The sequence below is a fragment of the Gymnoscopelus braueri genome, assembly GCF_963280865.1.
Source record: "Gymnoscopelus braueri genome assembly, chromosome: 13".
In the NCBI taxonomy this organism is placed as follows: domain Eukaryota; kingdom Metazoa; phylum Chordata; class Actinopteri; order Myctophiformes; family Myctophidae; genus Gymnoscopelus; species Gymnoscopelus braueri.
In genome coordinates this window covers 28765964-28791730 of record NC_137615.1, presented here as the reverse complement: position 1 = coordinate 28791730, position 25767 = coordinate 28765964, and the positions used below count along the sequence as shown (strand labels likewise).

General features: G+C 42.4%; 2 protein-coding genes across 3 annotated transcripts in view; both read left to right on the top strand.

The window, feature by feature from the left end:
• The window catches only part of slc25a17 (solute carrier family 25 member 17), a 191015-nt gene extending 188492 nt beyond the window's left edge, over positions 1-2523 (top strand). For both annotated transcript variants that reach the window (XM_080447229.1, XM_080447228.1), the window contains one exon: positions 833-2523. In XM_080447229.1, the coding sequence (XP_080303355.1) occupies positions 833-986 (154 nt within the window). In that variant the 3' untranslated portion in view covers positions 987-2523. The remainder of the gene's footprint in view (positions 1-832) is intronic.
• A 982-nt stretch (positions 2524-3505) lies between these two features.
• Positions 3506-20021, top strand: znf598 (zinc finger protein 598). The gene is made up of 12 exons (XM_080448502.1): positions 3506-3884; positions 5327-5439; positions 10123-10252; positions 11747-11958; positions 12367-12590; positions 12770-12866; positions 12959-13164; positions 13298-13844; positions 14330-15231; positions 16532-16694; positions 17661-17805; positions 18280-20021. Exons 1-12 carry the CDS (start codon positions 3708-3710, stop codon positions 18655-18657), a joined length of 3294 nt encoding a protein of 1097 aa, XP_080304628.1. The 5' UTR covers positions 3506-3707; the 3' UTR covers positions 18658-20021.
• Positions 20022-25767: the final 5746 nt, after the last annotated feature.

The window sequence follows — 25767 nt, the reverse complement described above, 5'->3', positions numbered from 1 at the left end:
TCACCTTCAACTTTGTTGTCACATCACAGGTTTCGAGGTGTAAAAATAAAATATATTTTTGTAGAAGCTCCGATCATTTGCCGTTTTCAGGAAAGGGAAGAAGAATAGAGATAGAAAGAATGAACAAGGTAAACAAGGCCAGACATTCCAAATAATCCTGATATGGGAATAGTAAAATATCTACATTTTGTTAGTATTTTAAGGTTCACAGAGGAGATTGTGTGCACATCTTGAAACCTGTATTTAGGCCAGGTGCTGGACATCAAGGCAAGAATCAAGGAGAAGAAGGTAAAACCTCCATATTTGCCTGATAGACCTATAAGGTCGAAACGTTGCTCCATTAAATAAAATAAGTTTTGGTAGCTTTAAACCAGTGTGCGGATGTTTAACTTTCTTCTCCAATATTTTATAAGCTCTGTAATGTCAATGACATTACAAATCATTACATTACATTTACATTTATCTTTTACGCACACACACCCCATGCGAATAAATAGAAAAGTAAAGGTAACAGTTTTTTGACTTTTTTTTTTACAAAAAGTGAGTGAATCTTATTCCTGGCGACTGTGTTACAAAAGCAATACATGGGTGTAGCTGTCAGAACCTAAGTATCTACTGGATGTGTAGGCAGAGCTGGTGGAGGAGTGTAGCCAGGTTAGAGTGCCTCTCAGGTGGGTAAAGGGGAGTATGAGGGGTTGGTGTGGAGGTCAGTGGGAGTCTGATCTAGGAATGTAGCCTGCAGCAGGTCATGGTATAATCACAATACCATGTATTCATTTGTGTATTCACCTTTTCTTTTTTTTTCTCCTTTGACTCCTGTGTCCTACTGTAGGAAGTATGGCTTGTTGGGACTGTTCAAAGGACTGGAGGCCAAACTGCTGCAGACAGTGCTGACTGCTGCTCTCATGTTCCTGCTCTATGAAAAGATAGCCAGCAACACCTTCAGAGTCATGGGACTGACCAAGCCCATTTACAGCAATCGCTAGCTGTGATGACAGTTTCCATTTCTGTAATGGACACTATTAGAATGTTGAGCACTCTTTGTCCTGTTGCACACTGTATAATGAGGAATTTATCAAGGTCAAATCAGACTGGTCTACAGCCTGCACTCATTGACATGCCGGTACCTTGAAGCTGCCCTTCATAACTGCAGTCTTTATCAAGATATACTGCAGCAGACTTGTTTCTTGTTTGCCACAACTGTGCACTATTTGACTTTTTTGCAGAGTGAGGTAATGAAGGCATTTACAATTCAAATCATCCTTTGTATTAGTATGACTGCTTTACGGTCAGTACAGCAGTCAAGCTATTTAAAAAATACACACGTATATAAAGATCATGTTGAAAGGCAAAGACCAACATTAGCAAAGCTGATATGTGTGCATGCTTGTGGGGAAAAGCTTCCTTTCCCCTCATGCTATCCTCGTTCTCTTCAGTAATTACAAAAACTGCAACAGAGAAGGAATAAAAATAAGAAATTTCCATAAGAAATCCCCAAATTCCCATGTTAGTCTGGGATCTGGAATCTGGGAGCACTTTAAACCTCTTCTCGTATTTGAAGGCCCTCACTTATAAGTCCCTGTTTTACTCTAGCTTGTGCTAGTTATTACATCGATTTAAATTTTCTTGGCACAAGAGACTTCATCTCACTTTAGTCTGGCTACATACTAAGTGCAGTGTATCAAAAACACTGAAGACTTCGTAGATTTTATTGGCTCCTAACTTATTGATGATCATAGAGGAAAGACAACTGGGGCCTGGTTCTAAATGGTCTTCAAGCCCTTGATGGGGCAGTGACAAATATGACCTCTGCTGGTCAAACAGCTGTACTGACTGTTGCTACATAATGTATCCAATGAAAGTGTCTTCTAGATGGACCGGTTTGTGTGATCAATATTTTAATGGTCATTTTAATTATGATATAAAAAAATTGCAATAATTCATAGAAATGTAGGAGTGCTCTGTGCCACAGCTGCGTTACTTCCAGGGTACTAATAAAAGCAGGAATCCATAGACAAATCTTATCCAAAAAGTGTTTCTGCAGTCACTAAATTGCTAAGTATATATTTAATTTTTCATGAACAAGCAAATATACTGAACTTTTTTAAATTGATAATACAATGATTTGTGAATTTACTATTTTAAAATCCAGTCTTTTAGTGAGTGACTGCCCACTGCAGAGCCTTGGTATTCATCCAAGGTGTCAGCCATAGCAGGAATAATCCATTGTTTAAGATCCAAATAATCACACAAAACACTAGCGGGAACTCTACTTGAATCTTACTGTATGTCTCTGTTTTTTACACAGCACATTTATTAACGTGGTTTGTCAAATGAGATCTGCAATGATTGCATGCCAGTTCCTGCCATTGATGTTATTATTAAATTAGCTATTTTGTGATGTTTTATTTTAGTTACAGTAAGATGCCTGAAGGGATGTGCTTTTATAGGGTGGTGATATGGTTTATCTGGAACTCAGGAGATTGAACTAGGTATTTTTTTAATAAAATGATACGTTCCATATTTCTCTCCCAGTTTTATTTCGATTCATATTGAGTTGCAGTCTGCATGAAATGTCTAAATGGACTCAGTTACCCAACTGTGTAGTGTCCCAGGGGGTGCCAATGGACTTCTAAATAAACTACATCAATCAATCAATCAATCAATCAATCAATCTTCCCAGCATGCCTCAGGGTGCACACATTTTGGGAAACAGGTTATTGTTCATTGTGATTAATGTTGGTTTATGTTTAGCCAATTCAATCATAGACTCAAGAAACAGATAAACGTTGGCTATTGGCGCCATCAGTGAATCTTTTGGCTGATTAATCAGCGCATCCTAGCCCTAGAATGGCTGTGAATATCACCAAGTGCATCCCAGTTGGAGCCGTTTTATTGTAAGAGCTACAATACAATATTATGTTGTATCTTGTCACTACATTACTGCAATTTAATATGGATGAAATGTGCTACACAAGTGACATACAAACACTGTTTGTATGTAGGTGGTTTAGGTTACTGTTTGTCAAACAGTAACCACCTGTATGACAGTATGGAGACCATAGGATGGTGTCACTGGTGTCACTGGTGACAGCTCATTGAGGCAAGGCCAAACTGGCCAAACAGGCACGTGGAGCAGCTGAGGACGCCTGCGCAGAACTAACCTCGCGTCACCACCAGGCTTTCCACCCTGGTATTCGTTCGAAAAAAGGGGCGTCGCATTGTTTTTGTTTCGCTAGTCACACTTCGAGTTAGAATTAAAAAATGGACATACCAAACGATTATAATACCAAAATAAATGAAACGATTATACCAAACTAAACACATTTGAAACTAGGGGAATCATTTTGGAGGTGCACGACACCGTAGGTGCCGGTCAGTGGTTCCTCTATGGTTCCGGCCACCTGATGACGTAAAGTTATTTCCGCTCCGACCGGATCAGAAACCCGAAAATGGTATTGATCCCAGGCTAGCGCAAAACGGCTACTGAAGCGCTGAGCACAAGCAGGTTTGTGGCTGCAGTACAACCCGGGGACAGGCCCCCGCACGTGCTATACAGATCTGCGCTTTTCAACGCTGACGGCCGTGCGTGGCTTTCGCACCCGACTTCCATATTACGTAAGCACTTCCAGCGTCTCGACTGAGCCCAATATCTGAGAGACTGAGACCCAATTAACTAAGGAATTTGTGCCTTTTTGAAAAACGCCATGGATTCCACATCATCTGCCAGGGAAACCGAGGGGACATGTGTCCTGTGTTGTATGGAGCTCGACATATACGCCCTGGGGAAATGTGACCACCCGGTGTGCTACCGCTGCTCCACCAAGATGAGGGTGCTGTGCGAGCAGAAGTACTGCGCCGTCTGCCGGGAGGAGCTGGACAAGGTGCGGTGTGCTCCTGCACTCTAGTCCGGGGCTTGGAGGATGACGGTGGTGGGAGCTAGGCCGCGTCTAGCCCCAATAGGAACCTCTCCCTCCGAGATGAGGTTCCACAGCGTACGGTGCAGGCGGAGTGCGACACCGGCGAGAATTTGGCAAATATTGTTGATTCTTACCTGTTTCAGCACATCGTATCATAAAAGTAAAGGTCGCCCCCCCCTGCTCTCAGATGTTTTACATTTTAGCGGTCAAGAAAATGTTACCGACGGGTTGAAACAAGCGTTTAAATTGCTTTTTTAGACCGCCTGTGGCCAGCCAACCCCCGTCCGCATGCGCTGTACTGCTCCCGTTAAGGTCGCATTGGGAAAACATGGCACAGGCTGACTAAAACAGCGATTTAAACGCTTGTTTAAAACCGTCGGGCACAATTTTCTTGACCGCTAAAATGTAAAACATCTGAGAGCAGGGGGGAATCCCTTTACTTTTTGGATACGATGTGCGGAAAAGGTAAGAATCAACAATATTGGCCGGTGTCACACCCTGCCGGCGCCCTACGCTGTGGGACCTCATCTCGGAGCTATGTAGTTCTGATTGGAGCTAGGCCGCGTCTGCTGGCATTGCGTTAGCCGCGTTTTAAAAAGATCCCCATCTGTGAAGTTGGACTTTAGATAAAAGCCATTGCTTGCACCCAGACGCTGTGAACCATCCATAGCAACATCATAGCTGGGATTTGGAATCCCTTACTTGTTGGATATTAGGGGATAACCTTAGCAAAATCGCCAACATTAGCCAGAGCAATGCTAGCAGTTGTCAGTTTGATTCACTAACTATCATTGTCAGCATGCAGGTCATTTCCTGGCTAGAATCTGTGTTTCAGTGACCAGGCATAGATTTAGTCGGGATATTAAGGATTATTCCTAAAGGGAGCGAGCATGCTAAAGCAGCCAGCTAACGTTATCAGTTTGTTACTGCTTGGTTGGTTATGTAACATGTAATAAGGCTGTATAGCAGCATGTTCCTTTCTACAGTGTGCGAACCAGCTTGTCCCAAAGCGGAACCACCCTATTAATGAGTCAAATGACCGTGTTGTGCTGTCAAGTGGCCTGGCCACAGTGTCATTCAAGTAACAAAGTTATTAACAACGTGTTTATCTTGGATCATGTTGAATTGTCTCATCAAATTAGATTAAACTTAGAATTTTTAAGGTGTCATTCAATACTTAATGTAATCTAAAATATCCATAACCATATTTGACTGAAGATTACTGTCTAGTTCTGTATATATTTTAGCCACAACAACAGCATTCATAGTTTCCCACATTCTGCCACAAAATCACCTCACATCACTGTCTGGCAATTGGATCTACATTACCCTTACCCATGGATTCAGTTTTAGTTGTGTCAATAGGATGTGTGATCAGATGTACTGATTCTCGCTATTGTTTACAGGTGATGTTTGTGAATGAACTGAATGCCTTCTCTTCGCTGCCTTACCAGCAGTTCCAGTGTGAGAAGAAATACGACATCTACTTTGGTGATGCCAAAATCTATGACCAGTTCAGGTAATGCTCAGGACCATGTCATTGTTGGAAGTCTGAGGCAAAATATATGTCATGCTTCATACACCGTTAAATAGCATGATGCATTTATGAACATTTTTCCAGAACCTGAACCATGTTGAAAGCTGATTTGCTCAACATGTTGCCCAGTATCAATCTGATATCAGCTTTTCAAACGGTTGGTTAAAATGTAGCATACAGCAATGCTGGTGGGGAAATTTACACTAGTCACTTGACTTTTGCTGATAAGCTATCGGCCAATAAGATTGTCTACTTTGTCTACTGTGTTTGAATCAATCATGATTTGGAAGTTCTATTCTAGTATAGACAATATTGGCCGGTGTCAATAAGATGTGTTTGTTAGTGTGATCAATGCGCAAAACAATATACCATTACCGGGTGGGGTAACTTTGACTCAAATGTTAGGGCTTTACAATGATTACAAGAACGCTCACCCCAAAACATGCTCACCCCGGGTCAAATCCGGCGACTTCTGAGCGGTCGCCACAAGATATTCCTGAATGTAACCTCAGTAAAACTATGCCTAAACCTAACCTTAGTCCTAAACGTAACCTCAGTAAAACTATGCCTAAACCTAGCCTTATTCCTAATCTTAACCTCAGTAAAACTATGCCTAACCCTAAACGTATTCCTAAACTTCACCTCAGTAAAACAAATACAAGAATACAAGAGCCGCTGGGGGCGAGCGATCCGTGAACGAAATGGGGCGAGTCTTCCAGTTAGCCTTTACAATACCTGTCCTATGTGATGGTCTTCAGGTTATTTAATACATGATCACACAATAGTGTTTCATTAAACATGAAAATGTGTTATTTCTGACGAGCAACATTGTTGCATGACAATTTAAGTATAAATCAGGCTTTTAGTCACTGTCTTCACTCTACTGTTATCACTTGAGATTTCCTTCTTACGTGCAACCGGTTTACTTTCTCTGCATCAATTGCGTAATGCATTGAACAGAGATTGGACCAGAGAGATAAGACTGCCATGCTCTCCTTTAACAGTCTTAAGAGTTTCTCTTTTTATTTATCTCTGTTATTTTCTTTACTGTCTGTATTCTCTCTCTTTTTTGATTGATTGATTGATTGAATACTTTATTAGTCAGAAATGTAAACAGCACGAGGTACAGTCAGACATTAAGGATAAAAGGATAACACAAAACAGTCCCAGGCAGGGACTTGTTTCCACTGTGGTTCTATGTATTCAATTCATCATACTGAAGCATAAAATACTGAACACAACAATAATACATGTCATCAACAAATACAAAACACTACATGTACAAAGGAGAAAAAAACGGCAGCAGTGAATGACACCTCCTTTCTATGGGAATATGCATTTACCTCCCCTTGTGCTCTCCTGATGTTTTTCAGGCCAATTTGGAAAGAAACCAGTGATTTACATATTTTAATAGATGGTGTCAAGGCATTCCACATTTTGGTGGCAGAGTAGTAGAATGAGCATTTTCCCATGTTTGTTCTAAAATTGGGTAGTATCAGATCGTTGTCGCTCCCTCTAGTATTGTGGGTGTCACGCAGGCACGCCGGAAGGGGTTAAATAGTGGGGGGACAGTGATGACGTCATAGTGGGCGCGGCCAAGTGGTGACGTCATGACTCTCACGTTCCGTTTTGGTGTTGCTCCAAATAGCGCACACATGTAACCAAATGGACCAGGGACGCCGGCTTTTGTGCGTGGCCATGGGGGCTGAACTTGACCACCACTCGGCCCCCCCTTCCCTCCCGCCCCCTCACCCACTGCGTCGCGGGCATGTACGCGCGCGAAGCGTGCGCGATTTTGGCTTAATTAATTCATTAAATGACCATAAAACAACATTAACAACACTCTACCCATCCTTCAGTGTGTCCCATGCATTAATAATAATACAAAAAATAACTGTGCACAGCTGGACAAACTGCAATAATATTATAGCCTAATAATAAAATACCTATACCATATAGAAGAATTTAGGTACTTTTACTTTACTGGAGTATTTCCAATTTTCAATACTTTTACTTCTACTCCACTACAATTATTTGATAACTTTATTTACTATAGTTGCTTTGTAGATTTTGATTATTATTACAGAACTACTTATACAGTATATATAATTTGGCAATTTGAAAATAGCAGATTTGCGACACGTTGTGAGCTTGTAGATCTGCTATTTTCAAAGAATTTTTATACATGTTACACATTTGAAAACTTGTGAAATGGGACCTTCTGCATAATGAGTACTTTTACTTTTGGTACTTTAAATACATTTTGATACCAATACCTTTCTACTTTTACTCAAGTACATTTTGAATACCTTACTTTTACTTGTAAAAGAGTATTTTTACATCGCAGAATTGATACTTTTGTTTAAGTAAAAAATGTGAGTACTTTTTCCACCACTGGTATTCAGTGCATGCAGTGAGTGACTGTTAGTGCACACAGGAGGACGAGGGAGTCGAGGGACACGGCATAGCGACCCTTCATTTCAATAAGGGCAGACGGCAGAGCCAAAACCTGCAGAACATGTTTAGCACAGCCACAGAGATCACGACTTGTTTATTAGAGGCAATTAGCATGTCTGGCTGGGGCCGCTTGACAATGCGAACGGTGGGGTGGGCGGAGACTGCGGAGCTACTGCTATAGCGCCGGTAGAGAAAAAAAAAGACATTTTAAAAAATATATATATATAAAAAATAAGTCGATAGCTGAAAAGTGGGGGGACACAGAGGACCGTGTGACCCCGCCTCCGGCGTCTATGTGTCACTCACTTTGGAGAAGTAGTTAGTCAGGTTTGAGTGTATTGAGGGCACTGTCCCTTGACTGTCTTAAATACCAATCCCATTTGTATTTGATTAACCCTGTCTTCTACCCTGAGCCATCCCAGACTAGCAAACTGTGTTGGAAATAGATGAGTCATTGGCTTTAGGCTAAGAAGTAGTTGGATCAGTTTGTTTTGGGAGGTCTGAAGCTTAGTTTTTAGTGACATTGAGATGTTTGGAGAACCAAGAGGTGCAAGCATAGTCAAAATGGCATTGAATGAGAGTCTTCAGAGCACTTTTTTTGTTGACAAAAGAGGAAATTCTGCCCAAATAAATCTTGTTCTTTGATTTACTCTCTTGATCACTTTTGAGGCAATTTTTTCACCTGTCAGTTTGTTGTCAAGAATACAGCCCAAATACCTCCTTAGAGATGTACCGATACCATTTTTTCCCTTCCTGATTCCGATGCCCACAACTTGTGTATCGGTCGATACCGAGTACCGATCCGATTCCTGTGTGTAATTTGAAAACGGTGGTTCTGAAAGTGGGGTCCAGGAACCCTCAGTGTTCCTTGAGGGGGTTCCTTCCAAATGAACCCTCACTGGTCGTGTACAAATGGAACCAAATGGACCCTTACAGGTCCATTTGGTTCCATTTGTACACTCTCAGAGCTATGGGGGTCCATTTGTACACTATCAGAGCTATGGGGGTCCATTTGTACACTCTCAGAGCTATGGGGGTCCATTTGTACACTCTCAGAGCTATGGGGGTCCTAACTTTGAGAACCACTGATCTAGGAATAAAAAAATAAATAACAATAATGATTAAAGTGCAGCTACAAATTAGTAAAATAATAATGTAAATAGTACAGTGAGTATAGAACGGTAGTGCAACATCAACTGAAGCAATCAAAATATATTACTGTTATGAAATATCATGTGATAAATGACGTGGTATCGGATCGGCATAGACTGGCATACTCACCGATACCAGCATTTTAGGCAGTATCGGCAGCTTTTCCGATTCTGGTATCGGAACAGCTCTAAACCTCTTCTTTGCTTGAGATTACTATATCATCAACTCTTTCTTTCTGTTTCTATTTCTCTGATTCTTTATTATGTTTTTATTCGCACTGTTGGTTTTTCTTTCTTTATTATGTGTGTGTTCTCTAATTCTGTTCTGTTTCAATTTCTCTTTGTTTTTTATTATGTTTTTATTCTGTTTCTGTTTCTCTCTCAAAGCGCTTTTGTCTCACTGGCTCTGTCTCGGGGCTCTCGGTTTGCTATGGTCTTGTGATGACTTCCTTTAGGTAGAGCATATTAATGTGTGCAACACACACACACACAGAAAAGTGTAAAAAATATCCTGTTAAAATAGAATCCTCCCCACTCTTCTACTTGAGATAAGTGTTCTGTTCTCTCTATCTGTATATTTTCCAGCCGTGTAAGTGTGCAGCATAAATAAATGAGACTAAATTTGACTACATTATTCCAGTTTATTGTGTGTGTGTGTGTGTGCAATACATTTGCATACAAAACATGTTCATATGCATAAGAAACGACATGGGAGGATATCTTATTTCTTCCACAATTTACTAGTGCATGCAACTGTGCCAGATGTCAGATCCCTGTCTGCCCTATCTTTCCTGTGTCTCTCTACTGCGCTCTTTAGAAACACAGAGATGCCACATCGTTGTATGCAGGGTTTCCCACAGTGCTTTATAACAAAGACATTTTCTTGTATTCTTGAATTCAATTTGGACCAGTCACCTGAGTTTCAAATTTGACTATCAACGGCAAACGTCTCCACGCAAAGATAATCTCTAGAGAAGTTGAGGGCTGCAGTAATAAGAAATATTATAAAGAAAAGATTAAACATTTAAGTTGTTGTTGTTTGTGCCTACTTTTGCAGGAGGCTGCTGTTGCCAGAGTGCCCCCATTGTCCAGAGCCCAAGGTGTTCTCCAAGTTCGAGGAGCTTGAACAGCACATGAGGAAGCAGCATGAACTCTTTTGCTGCAAGCTCTGCACCAAACACCTCAAGGTAACACCTCTCAGCCCTCGCAGTGTCCTTTCAGTGTACTGCATGCATCAACAGCTAGATAGTTATTTTGAAATCACAACACGGACACATCTCACTCTCGAAATCCATCTGTAAAAAATATATATCTCTAGGGGCAAGCTCGTTTCAATACCAGTGGATAACTGGAACTCAACTCTTGAGGCTCTTGGCTGCTAAGCTTGGGCGGTATTTAGAAATCCCGAAACTATGATCTTAAATACGTCACTCACTCACTCCTCTATTAAACTGAATGATGTATTGTTATTGTAGTGCCAGAGCATGCACCACCAGAGGGCAGTTTGAGCTGAGCTGAGAAAGATGGCTACTGCAGGTGGAGGGTGTAACAGCAGGGGATAAATGCTTAAGCCTGATTTACGATGTTGTGCGACGGTGTCGCTTGCCCAAAAAAGCAGATAGACTAGCTATAGTTGTGAGCTTGTAGAGCGGCTATTTTAAGTGAGCAAGACTCGCGTCATACAACGGAGTATTAAATCATTAGTTGCCATGATAAAAAGCAACCAGACAGTCAACACGGGCGAAGCTGTGTGCATTATTTGTGTCAAGAAAGTCAAACCATTCACAAATCAAAGTGTTTCACCCGTTAGCAGCTAATGATAGACCGCTGCAAAAGTGAAGCCATCATCATGCAAGTTGCTAACCTATATAAAATTACATTCCTTCAGTGCCCTTGTTTGAGGTACCTGCTATCTATCTAGAAATTGTCTAATTTATCTGGCTTGGCCCACTGTATGCTCACTAATTTCGATTGACTTCCCGGAAAAATGGTCTGAGGATGCAATTGTTATTTTAAACACAAACATCACACATCTCGCTCTCGAAATCCGTCTGTAAAAAAAAAAGGATCTCTAGGGGCTAATGGTTGGTTATCAGCCCACTCATTTCTATGATGGAGGAGGTAAGGATGTTGACCGGCCAAGGCATCCCATCACAGCATACGTTGGTCAGAATGCCGCCAATACGGATGAAAAAAATTCCAATGGAACAGTGCCTTGTGGTCAACGTACCTTCGTAGCAAACTACAAATGGCAGACAATTCTCCAAAACGACACTTATCGCCAGAGATTGATAGGAATGGCAGTGAATTAGGTGCATATTCGTAATGCCGTTCAATGGTAAGTTAAGTGTTCAAAACAAATTGTTTCCATGGATCCTTATTTACTTGCAAACACACAAGTGGAGGTTTACGTGTCAGTCACGCTCAAGGGCATGCACCCTAGGAGTGCTACTGCACTCCCAGCTCACATCAAAGCTGCCCCCACCCTCGCCACGTTTAAAACCACACTCAAAACGCACCTTTTCTGACTTGCATTCCCTACCTAATCCATATCCCCCTTTTCTACCTAGTATTTTTTTTATTTTTTGTGTTCTTAGTTTTTAACATTTTTAACTAGTTCATGCAAATCCAAAATCAGTCTTGAAAGACTATTCTAAACATATGACCTCTTCTGCCTTCAGATTTTCTGTCACGAACGCAAGTGGTACAACCGGAAGGACCTGGCCCGTCACCGCACACATGGCGACCCTGACGACACTAGTCACCGCGGACACCCGCTCTGCAAGTTCTGTGACGACCGCTACCTTGACAACGATGAGCTGTTGAAGCACCTTCGCAGAGACCACTACTTCTGTCACTTCTGTGATGCTGACGGCGCGCAGGAATACTACTGGTTTGTACAGCCAGCACACCCTCTCGCATGCTGTCTCTCACAACCACACAAACGGACTCTACAGATGACATGAGTTTGGATGATGGCGAAAACTATTTGAACACATCACTCTTTGTCCGCAAACCTCTCCCTGATTACTTTAATTAATTGGCTTTAGCTCATTGACTCATTTTTTCCTTCTCTTATTCAATCAGTCAGTGATTCGCACTCACGCCCCCACTATCCACTCACGCCCCCACTATCCACTCACGCCCCCACTATCCATTCACATAGTACAGTAGCTTCAACTCTTAAACACAAATACCCACGAGTTCCTCTCCCCCTCTACACATACACAGGCTCACTTCAACACCCTGCACTGGCACTCAATATTAATCAGTTGTATGTTTTTATGTGTGATTTTAATAGTGACTACCAGTACCTGAGTGAGCATTTCAGAGAGAGACACTACCTATGTGAGGAGGGCCGCTGTGCCACAGAACAGTTCACACACGCCTTCCGCACGGAGATAGACTACAAGGCCCATAAGGCTCAAGTGCACAGCAAGAACCGGGCAGAGGCCAGACAGAACCGACACATTGACCTGCAGTTCACCTACGCTCCCAGACAGCAGCAGCTGAGGAGGAACGAAGGTGTGTGCACGGCTGCACGCACGTGCAATTTCACACCCCTGCTCTGCTACTGTAGATATTTCTATTGACCTCAAACTTATTTGTTTACATTTTCTTTTGTTCTGAATTTGGGTCACCTTAAAGAGCCCAACAGATGAAGACAATACAACTACTGACTGCGTGTGTCTGTGTGTCCTCAGCTATTGTGACGGGTGAGGACTATGATGAAGTGCGCCAGGGTAGAGGAGGAAGAGCACGAGCTCAGGGTGGACAGCAGAAGAGCTGGAGGTACAACCGGTGAGTCTGACTTGAATGAGTAGGGACCACATAGGGTTGTTCGCTTTAGTTTATTTCCCTGCAGTGTCTTACTACTTGTGTGTGTACAACAGTGAGGAGGAGGACAGGGACGTAGCAGCAGCCATGAGGGCCTCCATGGCAGTGCGCAGGATAGAGGAGCGAGGTTCCATGCTGGACAGGGGCGCAGCCAAACACCGCAAAGAGGAAAGACACGAGAGGACGGAGAGGCCTGACAGGACGGAGTCAGAGGAGTCCAGACACAGAACGGGACTTATCAAACCAATGCCAGAACCTCCAGGTAAGCCTAAACAAAGGACAGTTATTAAGTCTGGTGCTTCAAACTTTTAAGTGTGCCGACGAGTGACCAGGTGATCGAAACATGCATACATGCATATGGTACATGATTTCTTGTGTGTGACTCATTTTAACAGTGAGGACGATGAGAAGTAGCAATCCCATGGACGAAGAAGACGACTTCCCAGCTTTGGGAGGAAAAGCGGCTCCGCCCATGCCTAGGACGGTAAGGACCATGAAGGATAGCAATCCACTGGACGAAGAAGACGACTTCCCAGCTTTGGGTGGACGAAAAGCGGCTCAGCCCATGCCTAGGACAGTGAGAACCATGAAGGATAGCAATCCGCTGGACCAAGAAGACGACTTCCCAGCTTTGGGTGGAAGAAAAGTGTCCCAGCCCATACCTAGGACAGTGAGGACCATGAAGGATAGCAATCCACTGGACACAGAAGACGACTTCCCAGCTTTGGGTGGAAGAAAAGTGTCCCAGCCCATACCTAGGACAGTGAGGACCATGAAGGATAGCAATCCGTTGGACCAAGAAGATGACTTCCCAGCTTTGGGTGGAAGAAAGGCGGCCCAGCCCATGCCTAGGACAGTGAGGACCATGAAGGATAGCAATCCACTGGACGCAGAAGACGACTTCCCAGCTTTAGGAGGAAAATCTGCCCCACCCATGCCTAGGTACAGCCTAGCACGCAGTTGCATACATACAAACATCTATGACTATGTAATGACAGAGGTGTATTCAAACAAGACATGGTTTAATAACGTGGCTTCTCTGTACAATATGTAGCTATGGATCGCAAGTTTCTGGGGATGCAGTTTGTAAACAAAGCAACAACGGTGTGCTTGCTTAGCAAAGTGGCATGAGGTGTGATTTGCATAGAAGTGTCATCTGAGCTGTGTAGTTTGCCTTGATTGGTCTACTTTTGTAGAGACACTCATACATAATGTACAGATCTACCCTGTTCTAGATGACTGGCCCTTAAGGTGCCACACCATAAAAATATATCTTTGTCCAAAACCAAAAAATGTAGTTTACCAAAATGTATCAAACTTGAATGCTGAGTTTTTTTTCTCTGTACAGTCAGACAGTGCTGAATTGTTGTGTGTGTTTGTCTGTTCATGTGTCTACATGTTTGTGAATATGTGTTTGTCCCCTTCAGTCTGAAGCCGGGTCCGACAGCAGCCAAGGCCACCCAGGGAGCCCTGAAGGAGGATGACTTCCCCAGTCTGTCGGCTGTCTCCGTTGTGACCAGCCCTATGACCCCAGCGTACTCCGCCCAGCCCAGGAACACCTCATCCTTCCAGGAGGAGGACTTCCCTGCCCTCGTCTCCAAGATCAGACCCCTCAAGCCCTCAGTCACCAACCGCTCAGCCTGGTCCGCTCATGCCGCCTCGTCTAAGCCCATTCCTCCCTCCGGCCGTAACAATCAAGCCCCCCCTTCTTCTGCCCCCTCGTCTGTGTTGTCCTCTGTACCCCAAACCCTCTCCTCTGCCTCTTCCTCCATGGCGTCGCGGAGGAAAAAGAAAGGGGCGGAGAACGCCAAGCCCACGCCGGCGGACAATGTGTCCTCGGAAAATGAGAGTGGAGGGCTGACGCAGCAGGAGTTTCGGGCGGTGCCCACCATGCTGGACATCTCATCACTGCTCACCACTAAAGGAAGCAGTCAACCCTCGACTACGACCGCTAAGCCCTCCAGCCCAAACCCCACAGCCGCCAAAGCCAGCAAGAAGAAAAGTCAACCACAACAACAGCAGCAGCAGCAGCAGCAGCAGAAGACGGCAGTGACCGCCACCGCAGCTAACCTTTCCAATGAAATGAGGGTGCAGAAGGAGAACGTTCCAGAAAAGGCCAGCAAAGCCTCCTCTGCCGCTGCCATTGCGACAGCCTCGGCGGTGTCCGGAGGCGGCGTGAGTGAAATAACCAACGGCTTCTCGGAGAAGCCATCTCCCCCGGGTACCAAGAAGGCAACTAAGGTGCCAGCCCAGCGTCCCGATCCAAGCCCACCTCCAGAAGATGAGGAGGAGGATTTCCCTGCCCTCATTTCTAAAAAACCTCCTCCAGGTACGAACACACGCAGGTGTAACAAAAAAAGCAAAAGTTAACGGTTTCCTCTTCTCACGGTTTATATCACTACCTAGAACTGCCCACTGTCACGAACCCTGATTTCACAATCATAGCATTCAACTAATAACATTTTAATCATTCACCATTCGTGCACCACAGTGGCGTTCCCAGTAATAACATTTAGGGCAGGCGAGATTCCACCCCCCTCGGGGGGAAAAATCTCGGGGGAAACAAGTTAACAACAACACTACACTGACTACAAAACTGAAAAACGTTAAAAACAATAAGCAAGTATAATCAATCAATCAATTATTCAGCAGTGGTCTCTTCATGTTGTAGTTTAGTAATGAATGGCTCAAGCTGCTCTCAGAACCCCTTTTATGCCAGGTGAGTACAGGTGATGGCCCAGACCCCCACCCCTGGCACTCCTAGCACCCCATGAAGACAAAGGCTACATTTGCATCACTATAGGCGAGTGTCGCTCTGCTGAATGGATACGGTGGTGATTAGCTGCCTGCCTGCGTGAATGGACGAGGAGGCGGGCTAATGGTCCGACAGCCACTATTCTGTTTGGATTTTTTTCACTGCCTGTTTTTCGGTCTTCTACTTTTTCTTTTCTAGGGGAGGTGAGATTTTAGTTGGGCAGGGCAGGCCTCTATGGTGCGTACGCCACTGGTGCACCATCAGCTTTAATCGTTCTTTGTGTCTTTAAATTTCCATTTTAATGTTTCTCCCTATTTAGTTGTTATGCCCATGATTCCCATGTTTTGCCATGTTCCCGCGTCAGCACGGGGGACTACCTCTACTGTTTTCGTCTTGGGGAGATAATCGAGTGTCTCCCCTGATGCTTGTGACAGTGTGGCGTTAACTTTCACCGGGAGAGCGTATTGTGTGTGTGTGTGTGTGTGTGTGTGTGTGTGTGTGTGTGGACAATGTATGCAATTTTGCTCCCTGCAGGAGCACAGGCGCCCCAACCAACCTGTAGGAGCCGTTAGTGTAGTGACAAAGGTCACCCTGCCCAACTGGCTTCCCATCCACAAACGCGGCTAAATGTGCTGAATTAACATTTCCTTTTTCTTTTCTTTTTTACATTTACTCACGTTTCCTTGGTTCATTATTTAAGCCCTAGTTATTATAAAGGTATTAGATATTTATTAGCAATATTCTAATAGAAATAGTCAATAATATTATCTAGTATCTGATAGTTACTAGATAATCCAATAACATCAGATGTCTTGTAATGTAATGTAATGTAATGTAAATGTAAATGTTGCAGTAATGTATCTGTGTCCCTCAGGCTTGGGCTTCAAGAGCTCTTTTCCTCTAAAGGCCTCATCTCCTGCCCTCTGCACCACCGTGCCCCCACCACCGCCCGGCCTGGGGAGCGCGCCTAGTAAGCCCCCTCCCGGCTTCACTGGCATCCCCCTCAACAGCAACGTGATTGAGCCTGTGTTGAACAGGTGAGCACTGAGCAGCCCCTTGAATTGTACTCAAACCAGGATAATTCTGTCCAATCCGTGTCCCTTTGCCTGTCATCTAGACATTTTCGTTTAGTTTTTATCCCCACTAATGGCGGGGCTCTGAGGATGTCGGTCGGTCAGTCTGTCCGTCCACCACTTTGAACCTAAACATGTCTTGGAAATGTCAGGCTAGATTGCCATGGATTTTGCTGTGCACCTCCATGCACCGGATTAATAACCAAAGGCGACGGAGCCTTTCAGTCTCTCAGACACTGGAATGCCCTTTCACAGGTCCTGAGAGCTGCAGCGTCTGCTACTGTTTAAACAAGCATTTGCGGAATGTCCTTGATTTGATCTTCTTTGTGTGTAACGTGTCTGCTGTTTTTGTTTCTGAGTTTAATTGCACAGTTTGTGTTTCTGTTGATTTTAATTACTTGAATTGCTGTGTTTTTATCCCTATTTTATGTAAAGCACGTTGTGAGTTCTCTCTGTGAGAAGTGCTATATAAATAAAATGTGCTTACTTACTCCCCAGAAGATTATCCCATAGCCTTTCCTCTAGCACCACCCTTAGGCCAAAATCTACCCTAAATAAAACTAATGGCTGGATTCATTGCCATGAAACATGCTGAGCACGTTCATGCTCCCTGGAGGATGAAACCTAAGAAAACATGTGACCCCATTTCCTCTGCTCTCAGGGCAGGCCAAAGTGAAAGTTGACACTTTACCTGACAGATAGAAGGATGAACCTTATTGGTTTTGGTGAGCCCGTGCCATGGCCTTTCCTCTAGCACCACCCTTTGGCAGACATATCCAGTTGGGTGTATGGAGCAGCATGGCTAATAGAAGAAAGAAAACAATTCTAATGATTGTTTCAAATTTTACCACTGATTATATCACTTTGAATTGATGTCCTATCTATCGCATACTGCCTGTCTCTCCATGTAATATGTGTGCGTTTCCCCAGTACCCCCCAGGTGGTTCATGTGTACCAGGTGCCAGAGAACTTCCAGCAGAGGAACATGGAGCTGATCCAGTCCATCAAAGACTACCTCCACAATGACGAGTCCCAGTTCAACCAGTTCAAAAACTTCTCTGGACAATTCAGACAGGTAAGGTCTTCCTGGAGTCTCATCTTTAAAATATTTAGGCACGTGGCTTAATGAAAAGTTTGCTTTTAGCTTTTAACATGCATATTGACAATCTATTTGAAATGCTTGGGCCTGAATTCCTTTTATTAACTTGAAATAAAATTGTACCAAATGTTTAATGCATTTTGAACTTTGTACTTGATGTAACATTTGATGTGAAACCTTCAGGTCTTTGCTGCCATTTAGACTCCCTGGAAGAGAGATTGTATTTCACTGGTACCTTCCGGGCTAAATAAAGATTAAAGTAAAGCCAAGATCAAGGGCTTGTACAGTGGAGTGATAGACCTCATAAACACAAGCTTAGCTTGTTGTCACCAGTTCTGCTGGTTGCATTAGGGAACCTATCAAAACAAAATCTCCCTCAGTCCATATGAACTTGAACCTCTAACCGCTTCCTTCCTTCCTTCCTTCCTTCCTTCCTTCCTTCCTTCTCAGGGTCTGATTTCGGCAGCCCAGTACCATCGTAGCTGTAAGGATCTGCTGGGAGACAACTTTAACCGTATCTTCAATGAGCTGCTGGTACTCCTACCAGACACCAACAAACAGCAGGAACTGTTAACAGCCCACAGTGACTCCAAGGCTCAGGAGAAACAGTCAGGAGGCGGTGGTGGGGGAAAGAAAAATAAGAACAAGAAGAGCGCCTGGCAGACAGCCACACCTGCGGCCAACGCAGCTGCCGAGCTGGACTGCCAGGTGTGCCCCACCTGCAGACAGGTGCTGTCCCTAAAAGACTTCAACTCCCATAAGACCTTGCACATCGGGCAGAACGAGGAGTTCCCTTCCCTGCAGTCTATCAGTCGCATCATCAGCTAGCCCCACCTGCTCCCACCCTCTCGTCACTCAACATTGGCACTTGCAGGCAAACCCAGAGGTGCCCTTATTACTGCCCGAACAAAGCCCAGCACCGGCCAGTGCGATGAGGAGGAGCCTGTTTCCATGGTGACTGTGCCAGAAAGATTTTGGGGCCTGTAGTTCACTAAGAAGGTGACTAAAGGATGAGCTGTGTTGTCATTACATTTAGTAGGTTCTGGTGAGGATAGGATTGATCTGCTAAGTGTGAAAGGTTTTACCCTTTTGGCTACTACAGTTGGAATGATTACGGGTTGCCACATATTGACTATTTGCCCCTTATTTTATCTCAGAATCAATGTGGACCTTCCCCAGCTGGCAACCCCAATCAAAAACTGGTGATTTGTTGTTTAAAAAGAGAGAGAGGGAAGAAAGACTAATGCTTTACTTGAAGAGTACAACACAATGCTCCTTAATGCAAGAATAATTGTGTATAATTAATTATTGATTTATATTTTTCTCGTTCCTTTTGTGCTTGCACATTTCCACAATTTTTATTTAACAAAACAAATTTGATTTAAAAAAAATGGAATCTCTGATTCCTTGGTTTTATTTGAGCATTTTTACACTGTCCAGTTTGGTGTTCACTTTTTTGCTGGCAAAGGTACATAAAGTAAGACTGGTTTTGGAATGGGGACTGACTTTGGGCTGCTCATAATAGTGTATGATCATGAAATTGGGAAGTGAGTTATCAATGGGTTCCCTCCAGATTTCCAATGTTTATTCCCATGGGGTTTTTGATTTATGCATAAAATAAGGTATGTCCTTAACACAAGCCTAAAAGATTTTCACATTTTTGTTCTACAAAATAAATTGTAACCATTCATTTCGATGCCGTTATGTGCATCTTTTTAAATTATTATTAATTGGTTATGTGGCTAAAAAACCTAAAGGTGTTTATTTGTGGGGTCTTGTTGAACAATATGTGTGAATATCATAAGCCTTAGTTTACTATATCATAAGCCTTAGTTTACTAAAGAGTATTTTCTCAATATATCCAAAACCCATTGCAAAGATTCCATTGGAAATATGGCATATGAACCCATGGTAACTTCTGGATTAGCCTACAAAAAGACTTCATCACTTGAACACTTTCTTTTTCGTGCCATTTATTTGGCCCATCTATCCTCAGCACCTGCCTCATATGCATTAGATTCAGATTATTGGCTGGTCAATGAAAAGATTTAAATGGCTAACTTTTATTTTAATAAACCCATGGTTGATTCAGTTGCCCAGGTTGTCATTTAAAAGATTTTTGTGGTTCTTTCTAAAATTGGGAAACATTTATTTTGTCCTAAAGCAATTAAACAGTTTTTTTGCCTGCTTTCCATACGTTTCCTTAATGTTCTGTCCACGTGATTCTTATGCTGGGGGCGTGTTTAGCTTAAAGCTAGATCTAAGAAGTTAGATCTGTGATGTTATTGCTGCTGACTGACCATTACTTTACTTTATTAATGAACAATGCATAAAAAAACAGCACACTCAATGCAGTTAAGAAGCAATAAATGATTATAAATGCATTAAATGATCGCTCAAACTTTTATGCTTGTGACAACACCTGGAAAGCAGGAGGCCATTCTTTCTTATTTTAACGCTGAGAGACTGTTGTCCTCTGCAACAATATTGCACACAAACTATTGTTTACTGGTGTGTGTGTGTGTGTGTGTGTGTGTGTGTGTGTGCAAAACCACACAACCTTTTTGGAACAAATGGGTGGTGTATACTTTCTGGGTCAGTTGAAAAGGTTGATGGGGACAATATTGAAAAAAAAAAATTAAATTCAAAAAAATAATCAGTACAGTTCAACTTTTATTCAAGTCCAGAATGTTTTATATAATTCTAGATTTAAAAATGGCATGGGAATCATTCAGTCCATCAGGTTTCTCATTAGTTCCTGACTGGAAAGTATTGTTTAATAATTGTTTATAAGTCATTTGTACTACAGTATTATAATTTTTTTGTAGATAATTTTTTGGCATTCCTGTTTAATTTTGATAGGACAGTTAACAGTGAGAGGGCATGTAGTAAGGTGCCTTGGGTGGGAATCAAACCAGGGAGAAACGGTCGTGTGTGTGTGTGTGTGTGTGCACGTGTGGGGGGTCTCAGCTTTGGGTGTTTCGCAAAGCACAAAAACTATGATCACACTCCTACAAATGTGTGTGATTTGAATGCACAGCTTTCAGATAGTAAAATCTGAAAACATCACTAGGCATGGTACAGTAAGCATACAGATTTGTGTATCAATGCCTTGAAAGAAGCAGCTGTAGGCAATTGTATAGAAATTCTTATTTTAATTGGCCTTATTGATAACCAGAGTATGAAGGACATTCTGCCTCCTTAGGCATTGTAATTGAGTTATATTGGGGGGGATACTTTTACCAGCCCTCTTTAACGTGTACATGAATGATTTATCTGCCTAAGGATGAAACATTGTTTGTATGATTGGTAAATCCCTAATTAACCAACTATGTATAACTGATGACCTGGCAATTTGTTTTCTCCTAGCAGTGCTGGGTTTCAACAGCTGCTGAATATAATGCTAAAAAGAATATATATATATATATACTTATACTGTATGTATATCTATAAATATAACAACACTGGGGCACTTCATTACAGATAAAATGTCTGATGACGATGACATGTAGGCAGCGTTGTATAGATATTCAATTCTACATGTGTTCAGACCATGTGAACTCTTTTATCAAGGTGAATTGTGACTTGATGTTAAAAACAAGGGATGGAGACGAGTGGTCCAAAACATGTCTGCTTTATTTATTCAAGTGACAGTCAGACTGCAGTCCAGAGACATTCATAATAATAGACAGTGACATACATCTCTGTACACAGCTTTTATACACAGAGGAGGTCAAACACCATCAGAACAGGAAGAAACAACTCAGAAAAAAAACTACAACATTAAAGGAGCCGCACACTACAAAACCAATGTTTCCTGGTTTATGTATTTGTTAGCTGTTGGTTTGACAGGGCCTTTATCATCAATCTATTCTTGGGTCAAAGGAATTGTGTGACATCCACTAAAATTGTAATATAAAAACACTGCATCACCGCAAATGATAATGCTGTATTACTGTGGTTCATGGTGTCTTTATTTATTCATTCGATCGAAATAGCATAACATGATGGGGTGTGAAAACTTTGATTTTGGTGCAGCCAGCCTCTTTAAGATTGGTCCAACAAAAACATTTTTTTATCCAAGAGTGTGTTATTATTATCATGTTCATTAATCATTATTAGTCATTATTATTATCATCAGTAGTAGTACAGGACAAACCAGACCCTGGACAGCACCATACACAGGTTCCATTTACTTCAATAAAGATACTGAATTTTACAATCAACCAATACCACGGTAGTGTACATGGGCCTAAGACCAGAGCACAAAACACAGAGAGAATGCTGTTATTACGTATTATCTACCACACTGAAGAGACTGAAGCACTGAGAACAGTAATACAACCTGAACTAATATTACCCACCCAACCCTGGGTACCACATGTACTAAGTGGTACCCAAATGGAAGGCAACCACACCAGAGAGTACATTCAGGGTTCGATTTGCTGGGGGATGGATGGGGGGGGGACCGGGGGGTCCATGCATCTGCTTTTGCAGGTGGGGATATGTTTTAACCCCGCTTCTGGTCAGTCTTCATTAAATAACAACAATCTAACAATTTCATAAAAAAAATACCGTATGTTAACCACATTAACCCTGGCGTCCCAAATTTGTCAAACTTTGTCAAAATATGTCAACATCTTTCACTATTATTTAAAAAATATTCGAAAATGGGCCTAAGTTGTTTAAAAATACCCCCCCCCCTCTTCTTTCTCTTATTTTTTTTACAAATCGAACCCTGAGTACATAAATATCTAGCTGTAGTTTATACACCCCCAATAGTACACACGTTCACTGATCATTCACCACCCACCCAGCAGTACCAACCCAGACCAGACAAGACCCCGAAATTACGCCAAAGAACCTGAAAGCATTTGGAGCCGACCAAACCCACATATACCCCCCACCCCCCTCTGTCATGCGACAGAGCATACATTTGGCATAAACCCCCAGCCTGGAAGGATATACAGGGTGAACCCATTGAGTTCCAACACTAATTTAATGACCCTCTGACTAAGAGTTTATGAATAAGTATATAAAGATTACATTCACGGCATGTGTTGTAAGAAAGTTAGCCGTGAAACCATATGTCAGTATACATTTTCCAGCCCCCTACAGTAAGCCCCCCACTGTAAGTCAAATGATGGATATGCCCATTAAATCCCCCCCAACACCACCACGAGTATGGCTATGATTGGTCCTCAATCATTAGGCTGAGATGATGTCATTGCACAAGCCAAGAGGCGATTCTCTCAATAAAGTCAAATTCCTGGAACACACAAGAGGATTTCCGTGGTGGTGGCTAGTGAAATCTATCAATAAGTCAATGCAATTCATTTTAAGATAAATGCAAAATCAAGATAATCTCAAATAGCAAAATTAACTCTTTACATTTTTAGGAATTGAAAAATTCAAAGTACACTAAAAGTCATATTCAACATACATGTAGCGACCTCAGTAAAGTTATGTCATGCACTTTCATCAAAATTGTACAGATTTCTCTGAGTGGCCATTTATTACCCCTCCTGCAGTGCTATCATTTTCCTCACCTGCAGAGGGTGCAGTTTACATTGGGCCAGATAATAAGGAGAGCTGAGCAGTCGAGGCATTCTAGAGTTCAATAATATTTAGCAATATAACATCGGACGGTAACAGTATTTTCTTCATATTTGGCTCCTTTATTCATCATAATTATCAATAATAACAACAAATAAATCTGTTGGGTTCATAGTTTTGAAAGTGACATAATATACCAGACAATGTTTAGTTGACAGCCTATGATTGTGTGGCAGGAATGTTGATCACAATTCTAGAAATAGAATTCTAACACAATGAAGTAGAACTCCCCAGCAGTATATTCCTCCTAACCACAAACAAACCCACACATAAACGTAAAAGAAAAAATGTATACACCTCAAACCTTTTGTAGATTTCCATAATTACATAGATATATACACACGCACACACACACAATGTCACACCAAACAGGCAGCCTGGCATACACACAAATGACATATGAGCACATAGACACATGTACACACGCACACGCACGCACGCACGCACGCACGCACGCACACACACACACACACACACACACACACACACACACACACACACACACACACACACACACACACACACACACACACACACACACACACAAAGGCACACATGCTCTCTCACACACACACACACACACACACACACACACACACACACACACACACACACACACACACACACACACACACACACACACACACACACACACACACACACACAAAGGCACACATGCTCTCACACTAGCCAGACCCATGCCCATACAGACACACACTCATAAACCTCATCAGTGGTAAATGTATGTGAAACACAACACAGACATGTATTACTCTTACATGGTTGTCATGTTAACTATCTACTTTATGACCCATATTGCCTCCCCCCCCCCCATGATCTGACCGTGTCACTATGGTAAGAAACTCTGCCCCCCCCCCCCCCACCCACACACACACCCACCCACTGAAATGTTTTCGGACACCAAATAAGTCTAGTAAAAATTAAAAAAAAGACATGATTTTTCCTCTTTCTTTTTTCTTCCTCTTAAACCAAGCTGAATCATTCTCCATCATCAAATCATTAGCCACTTAAACCCTATATACTTTGTTGACCGGAGTCCCATCACAGGGGTCTACTAGGCCCCCTCCTTTTTTCCCTCTACACACATTTATTTTGACCGAAAATAGCCGATCAACAAGCTCACAATGCGTCATGTTGTGACCCGCTGTGAGCTTGCAGATCTGCTATTCTCGCCTAATGTTCGGCCCAGGATAGGGACGCTAGGGTTCAAGTGGTTAAAACCCCATTGTTCCTGCTTTGGGAACACAATTAAATTCTTAGTTGTATTAACAACCAGAGACAGGTAGATCTTATGTGAGAATCAGAAGACGGCAATAAGAACACAGGGCAGTTTGGCAGCTTCTAGAAATGAAACAGAAACAGACTTGATTCCCAGAATCTCCCCACCCATTCACCCCTCCCTTTTTAAACACTCAACACTGGCCAGTATCTCAAATAACAACCCACAAGCTTGGGGAGTAGCATCCCTGGTGTACACATTCCTATTCTGATACAAAAATGTGAATTTTCTATAGGTTAATATTTCCTCTAATTACTTTTTTTCCCCTTTGTGGTCCAGTCTTGGAATCAATCAACTGTGAAAGTCAACAATAGCGTGTTACTATTATTACTTTTTCAATAGTCTGTTTAGTCTTTGCAATCGTGAAAGTATGTTGTTCAGTGATCAGTTTTTGAACCTTTGACACCTTTTCTGTTTAAATTAGCTCGTTCCACTGCACCAGTTGAGCTCTGTCACTACCTTATCAAAAACAAATTGGTTGTCAGAGATAAGAATGCATTTTTCTGAAATATTTCTCAGGACAAATGTAGGCTTCTAGTGTGCTACAAAGCAGTGGAGGCAGGATGTGATTTGAGACGTGGCTTAATGTGACAGTGGTTCATCTACCCATAACTACTTACCCACCTATCTACAGAACATGAGATATTGCACAAATATTGTCATTGTTGCTGTCATGGTTTTTTTTCTACTTTTTTTTCCTCTTTTTCATTACAGCATATGGTAAACTACTAGTTTAAGTCACTTTCTGAGACACACAGTACAGTATGGCACTTAATTGTTCTCTAAATTCAGAAACATGCAGATTCAATACATGTCGTCAGTTGTAACTGCAGCAGTGAAAGGGGACAAACAAATAATACCTAAATCACCCCATTTTGTTTGGCATGAAAAGAAAATTCAACAATTGCTTTCGAGGTGCTACAAAGACTGAACAATTGACATTTCATTTTAAACGTAGGCTACTGTATGTGAGAGACTGCTGCACTGTGTTTCATAATCTCACTTAGATTTTTGGTGGAGTC